The sequence below is a fragment of the Eutrigla gurnardus genome, assembly GCF_963514095.1.
Source record: "Eutrigla gurnardus genome assembly, chromosome: 4".
In the NCBI taxonomy this organism is placed as follows: domain Eukaryota; kingdom Metazoa; phylum Chordata; class Actinopteri; order Perciformes; family Triglidae; genus Eutrigla; species Eutrigla gurnardus.
Window position 1 is genome coordinate 24795659 of NC_139918.1, and position 7500 is coordinate 24803158.

At 48.5% G+C, this 7500-nt stretch overlaps 1 protein-coding gene across 11 annotated transcripts in view; it reads right to left on the reverse strand.

The window, feature by feature from the left end:
* mbnl1 (muscleblind-like splicing regulator 1) overlaps window positions 1-7500 on the reverse strand; it is a 33650-nt gene that overhangs the window by 16140 nt on the left and 10010 nt on the right. For all 11 annotated transcript variants that reach the window (XM_084006781.1, XM_084006780.1, XM_084006779.1 and 8 more), the window contains exon 2: window positions 6023-6721. In XM_084006781.1, the coding sequence (XP_083862907.1) occupies window positions 6023-6196 (174 nt within the window). In that variant the 5' untranslated portion in view covers window positions 6197-6721. The remainder of the gene's footprint in view (window positions 1-6022; window positions 6722-7500) is intronic.

Below are 7500 nucleotides of genomic sequence, written 5' to 3' on the forward strand. Positions count from 1 at the left end.
AGTGAGTAACAGACGGTGTAAAGGGGCGTCTCAGCCTGCAGCAGTGTGTGTGTGTGTGAGTCAACCAATCAGGGGCCGACACACTAATTGGCCCTCAGGTGGTTCCCCCACGACGCAGCACGACATCGTCGGAGGATGTTGACGATGCGTTTCCTGCCCGGTTTAACTCAATGTCACGTCAAACAGGAAACTTTAGAAAATCCACAGATTTGATAAAGTTTTTAAAGCTTCAGCTTGGAATCAGAAACGGAGAAAGTCATCGGTGTGACGCGTCCAGACGCAGTGATTTTAAGGTGGATCTGGACGCCGTGCACCAGCGGCGGACACCTGACGGCCTCGCTGCACTTTCACTGTTGTTTGGCACAAACAGGGCGACGCTGAGTGAAGAGCGTACGAGCTGGCGAGGGGGAGGAGGCGTGAAACGAGGTGTTGAGAGAGTCGAGTCTGAGTACGTCGCTGTGGCCTCGGGCTGCTCTCCTCTCTCACCTGTCTTGATGGGAGGAATGTTTTTATGCTTTTATTTCCCCCTAAAGGAGCTTAAAGACCCCGAGATTCCCTTCAAATCATAATTATGTATTTTTATTTTTCACAATATGAATATTAAACATACTCACACAAGTTATTGCCTCTCTACATAGTAGTTTTTATAGTATTGGCAGCGTCCACCATCCTGGTTCTGGATTAAATGTGAGAGATCGGTGGGAAAACAATGCAACCCAGAAACGACATCTTATATCTGAAAACAATGTGAGCTTGTTTGGCTGAAACCTGAAACGCTCGTTTGACTACTGACAGAACCTGACCTGACCTCTCCTAATTTACCTGCACTTTAATACTACGGTAAATGATCATGCACACTTTTCATTTACACATTGCAGCTTTGCAACGCATCATTATCACACATATAGTTCCCGAACAAAGTCCTGAATCCAGTCGGCCGTATTTGGTTCTGTGAGTTTGAACACTGTCTGGATGCGAGTCGGGGTTTCAGAGATGTTTTCATGCTCCTATATCTATTAATCTGTGAAGCAAACAAGCCCTCCGGCTACATCAGGTTGTATGAGAGAGGGGGGGGTGGAAGAGGGAGGGGGGGGGGGGGGGGGGGAGGGGGAGAGAAGTAATCATTGTATCAGTTGCATCACAGAGGAGCAGTGTGATGGAGGGACGGCGACGGCTGACACTGAGAAGAAAAGACTGTTGTTGCTGATCTTCCATCACATAAGCTCACACACACACACACACACACACACACACACACACACACTCAGATGTTCTCTGGTGTGTGTGTGTGTGTGTGTGTGTGTGTGTGTGTGTGCAGGCCTCGTCCAAACACTAATCCCTCCAGCGTTACGCGAGGAAGACGTAAAAGGTAAATCCCTCGACGGGAGGCGATAGAGACGTGAGCGATCCACCTCGCCAAAATAAAAGCCCCTGCAGCAGCGTGACTCAGCTGTTATCTGGTGAGACGGCTCACTTTAATCAGAGAACAGCGAGCACAACGCCGCCGCCGCATCTCTGCTTGTGAAGCTGCACGTTACGGATGACCGACTCCCGGTCTCTGTTCATTTCAAAAGGAGGGAGAGAGTTTTCACACATGCAGATATCCCATTAAAAATCCAATCAGGAGGGAGATCCCATCCCCCGACTGCAGAGGAGAGAGATGCAGGACACAATGTCTGCATGAACTACAGCTTCACTGCAGCAAAACTGACTTGGGATCAGTAAAGTGTGACTGAAAACGAACCTCGCTGACCACACGTGACAAAAACCTTCAGTTATAGTCTATTATTCCATCATCCTGCCCTGTGGGGACGACAGGTGGGAGATAATAATAATAATAATGCATCTTGTTGATGATTCAAGTCTTATTGTGCATGGTCCCTGTCTTAAAATAAATAAATTACAAATTAAATTACATTTTAATTAAACATAATTTGGCCATTTTTTAACAGGGGTCCTATTTCCCTTTCGTGGAGAAGGCAGTGAGGGAAGCAATGTGAGGATCACGCCTGTCTGTCTGTCTGCCTGCCTGTCTGTTTGCCTGTCTGTCTGTTTGCCTGTCTGTGGCTCGTGCAAATAGACCAACTCTCGTCGCTCTTTTCAAGTGGTTTTGTTTCCTCAACATAACTTCCTGTGAAGTTTATTTTGAAAATAAACGACGCGACTAAAAAGTGGAAGCCGACGGTCCAACGTTGATGCTCGAGGTCGATCATCGTAGTTTGAAGCTCGTGGTCGCTGACGAAGCGTTCGGATCAGTTTATTTAGCATCCGAGGTAGAAGTTTAATCCGTAATATGTTGCATCACAGAGAATAAAAACATTTACACGTTATTGTAACGGCATCGGGACTTTAAAAAAAAAGAAAACAAGCTAGAAACTAGAATTTAAATAAAAATATGCCGAGCAAAATGAGAAACTTCAATTAAATTCTGCTACTCTGGAGAAATAACATAAATAACTGCCAAATACACACTAGTCTTCTGAACTCATAACTGAAACACACGCACACACACACACACACACACACACACACACACAGAACATCATTTTACTGCCCAGAGATTGGCTGGATAAATTGTTTGAAATCATAAAAACACCGTCGACTAGCAACGCGGCTAATATTTACCCCACAGGAGGGTCCAGCCAACCACCTCTCACTGCAAGACAGACAGACAGGCAGACAGACAGACAGACAGACAGACGGACAGACAGATAATGGGAGGTATTGACCTGCCCTCCGCTCTGCAGGAATGTAATCTTGGCTCAGAACAATGTGGCAACACAAAGAAAACCCGCTGCAACAGCACCACTAATACAGATACAACAAACACACACACACACACACACACACACACACACACACACACACACACACACACACACACACACACACACTCACACATGCACACTCACACATGCACACTCACACATGCACGCTCACACACACTAGGGGCCTTTTTCTCAGCACGCAGACATGATGACAGTGGGTGTGTCAGGCTGGCAGGAAGACAAAGTACAAGGTCTATGTTGTGTTCACGTGTGTGTGAGTGTGTGTTCAAACTGTCCTATCTTGGAAACGGTTAGTGTGTGTGTGTGTGTGTGTGTGTGTGTGTGTGTGTGTGTGTGTGTGTGTGTGTGTGTGTCTAAAAGGGTGTAATGTGAACCGCCCTGATCATCGATGGGTGTGGCCTTAAATAAATGAGGCAAACAGAAAAAACTAAAAGCAGCGTGAGCGGGAAAGTGGAGGAGAAGGAAGTCGGCGTGACGGGAATGAAAACAAGCAGCGAGACTAGAAGAGGCTTGCATCAAACAGAGAGGAGGGGATGGGTTCACCTCCATGTGGGCGGAGCTTCACGGCCCATTTAGCGTGCAGAGTAACCTAGATCACGTCTCCTGTAGACTAATGAGGCTGTTTTGTCCCGCTCAGAGACGCTTCACCACGGTTAGAAGTTACAAACTACCCGTCTCCTCCTGTGTTCTGATTCTATGAGAGCAGAATAACCCCTAACAACAGATTCAGGATCAGCTTGGAAGTTAATCATTAATAAGATAAAAGTTACCAGACGACTGTAAACTGGGGAGCTCTGGCAGCCGCCAGCCGTCTCCAAATATTTATCCCACCTTGACATGAGCACACACACACACACACACACACACACACACACACACACACACACGCACACAGTCACTAAACTGAGTTTCTGTGGCCGAGATGAAACGTGGCGATTGATTGCCTTGCTTTGGGGTGAATCATCCACATGTGATCATTTTTTTTTTTACTATTTCTATATCTGCCCTGCTGTAATTCCAGGATAGATGGGACTGTTTGTGTTCTTCATGTATGTGCACTTGTGTTTGTTTTTCTGTGTGTGTGTGTGTGTGTGTGTGTGTGTGTGTGTCCATGGAAAAGGAGGCCATAGAGAGAGAGAGAGGGAGAGAGAGAGGGAGGCTGCTGGGGAAATGACTGGCTTTGGGTGTGACCTGCTCAGCTATGTGCTGGTGATCATGTGAGACCTGTTCTAATTATACACTCCTCAAGAAGGCCTATCCTCTCTCATGGGCAGCAGAGAGAGAGAGTGTGTGTGTGTGTGTGTGTGCACATGTGTCCAAGGGGGGTGCAGTGTGTATGTGTGTGTGTGTGTGTTGCCATGTGGCTTCATGTAACACGCCTAAATTGAGAGTTTGTCCCATTTCACCCCCTGAAGCCGTGTGAGGAGCAGAAGCAGGATGTGTGTGTGTGTGTTTTTTCCGTGTGTGTGTGTTTGTGGGTCAGTGTGGTGAATGTGTGTGTGCCGACATGTTTGTATTTGAGGTCTAATCCTCCTGTACATATGCAACTTAAAGCCTTCTGACTTCCTCCCTCTCTCCTGCTGTTTCCACTGCGGTTTTTTAGAGACCTGCTCTGTTTTTCATTACTAGTGGAAAAAATGGGGCGTACGAAAAAAAACGTATCACCCATCTCCGTTAATACACACGAGTCCTCGTGGAAAATGAGTCCAAACGACTAAAATAGGCCTCCACGTATCTGCCAGCGACTCCTTCCAGCGGCCGACCTCTACCTCTTTTACCTCTTTACATATATATATATATATATATGTTACAACTTCTGTTGTGATTTGACACTATAAATAAAATGTGTTTCAGTGTTTTACAGCTGAGCTCTCGTTGTTGTTGTCATGGCGACCCTTATGAGTTTTTTTTGGTGATATCACGGTTAAAAAAAAGTCTTTCACGGGGAAATAAAGGAGCAGTCGGGCGACAGGCTTCGATCCCAGGTTGTCTTTCACATCAAAAACATAATTTTTTTTTTACCATCTCGGCTTTGATCCTCCTCATAATTGGCCCGTTTGATCATGTGACTAGATTAGAGCAACGATCTCCACCGACGGTCACAACTATTAAAAAATAGGACGTCGAGATGTAATAAACAAGAATGACTTAATCTGATTAGTACATTTTTTGACCACACACACACACACACACACACACACACACACACGGATTCTGAGAAAACTCAGGGAGAGTTCAGCCAGAGCCTTGACAATGTTCCTCTGTCCACATCTGGCCGTAAACACTGTTCTCCGACGGTTGACTCACACATGTGTCCTTATCCTAACCCGGCCCAGCTCTCACACACACACACACACACACACACACACACACACACACACACACACACTGCCAACGACCACGAGTCAGCGATGTCTGCAGGGGCAGAATACAAACAGGAGTTAAAACAACACACACTGACTTGGGGCGTGTGTCAACGCTGGAAACTTTGGGTCGAGGTCGGCCGACTCGCTGGAGATCTGCTGCTCCGATAAAAAAGCAGATTGTGAAAGAAAAAAAAAGGTGTTTGCTTTTCTGCCACTGCCTAAAAATGGAAAATTACCGCATCATACGGCCCCCAACACACACACACACACACACACACACACACAGAGACACACTCTAACTGCCCGTAGGCCTCTGCACAGGAAGTGGTTTTACTGAGAGAGCTCTACAGGATGATGCTATCGCGGCGCTTCTCTCTCGCTGTTGGAACGTTGTTGTGCTCTTTTGAGTTTGTACATGTGTGTGTTTGTACGTGTGTGTACATGTGTGTGTACATGTGTGTGTTTGTACATGTGTGTTTGTGTGACAGAAACACGAGTGCCTGCTGAGCGACTGCAGAGATAAGTGCAGCAAACAAGCCGCCAAAAACACCGCAGCCTGTCCTCGAAAAAACATTCCACAGTGCCGCGTTACAAACGGCTGACTTCTGCTTCCTGAATCTAAAAAGCTGCAACCTCCCTCCTCCTCCTCCTCCTCCTCCTCCTCCTCCTCTCTGTGCCCTGGATCACATGTTGCAGTCACCTGACCAGAAGTAGGCAGGGCCAGGGAGAGCACATGCCGCAGCCAGATGGTGCACTCTAGCATGATGATGACTGAGCTTGATCTCCATATATATATTTATATATATTTATATATATATATATATATGATCTGTCTGACCTCTGACCCCTGTGTCACCACGTTCTTACCTTGAGCGAGTCGAAGCAGGCGATGACCCGGCCGTTGTCCACCTGGCAGCTCTTGGCCGGATGGGCGAACTTGCACTCCTGGTCGGAGCGCGAGCACGTTCCTCTCTGGAACTCCCGGCACACCTCCAGCGTCAACCACTTTGTGTCGCGGATGTGTGCCATGTTCATCGCCATGGCAACGCGCTGGGTTACCTCGAGGTCTGCGTGTATTTGTGTGTGGTTAAAAGTATTTTTTGATTCCGACGTTGAAATGAATCACGACAAAGTGACCGGAGCTCCTTCTCCACAGTCGAAATGTTGCAGGACGAATGTTAGCGGATCGTTTGTTTCCTCATCAATCAGACGTGTGAATATCCAACTTGGCCCGATGCAGTGAAGCAGGCAACGGAGGTGAGAGCCTGCGACAGCAAAGGTCAAAGGTTAAAGGCAGGGTGGGTGAGCTGGGTGCTGCTGCTGTGGTGGTAAGGCTGCAGAGCTGAGGCTGGAGCCCGGCCGGGCGGAGGAGGAGGGTGGAGGAGGTGGTGGCGGATGGACGAGAAGGTCGGTGCGTCGTGCTGCGAGGTGGGTGTGTCCTTGCGCTCGTGTTACCGTGGCAGCAAGCGAGCTCAGCGGCGGGGGGGAAGGAGAAGGAGGGGGGGGTGGAGCTTCAGCTGTAGAAGCAGGTCGAAGCTGCAGCAGACATCAGGGAAGGCACTTCCTCTGGGGAGAGAGAGACAGGAGAGAGAGAGACAGGTGAGACACGTGTGAAGGAACCTTTCTTCATCAGCGAGGTTCTGACCGCCGCTCAGCTCCGTGGGAATGAAGGACATGTAAAAATGTCAGAAATGCACGGGTGTCAGCTAAAACAAACGTTCACCCGCCCTGCGTTCTAAACACACATGGTGTGCACACACTCACTCTCATCAGGCCACACACACACACTCATCACGCCACACACACACACACACACACACACACACACACAAATGCACAAAGCATCCATTCACAAACTTTTCCACCTCTTCTGGTCAACACAGGAAAATCTGATCAAATCCCCGTATCACTTACAGTCGGGGAACAGCGCCGCCGCCGCCGCCGAAGTGTCGCGAGGAGAGAGAGAGAGAGAGTGAGTGAGTGAGAGAGAGAGAGAGAGAGAGAGAGAGAGAGAAAGTAGAAGGGAAGTGGCGGCAGGGCAGCGGGGAGAAGGAGGTTAGTCATTTCCCTTCTTGCGAAGCGGGTGCGAGAGCGGGGGGGACCAATGGGAGTTTGCAGAGTTGCAGCAACATTCTGGGCTGAGAGCCAGGTGAGAACGGAGAGGGGGAGGGGGGTTGGGGGGGGGGCGGAGCCACGAGGAGGCTGACCTGCCTGCTGCTCGAGGAAGGGAAAGAGAAAGACACGGCGAACCGATCACTAGTTCTCTCCGACGAATCGCACATTTCTATCAGACAAACAAACCTTTCGTGAAATAAATCCCAGGTGACATTAACTCACGATGACCT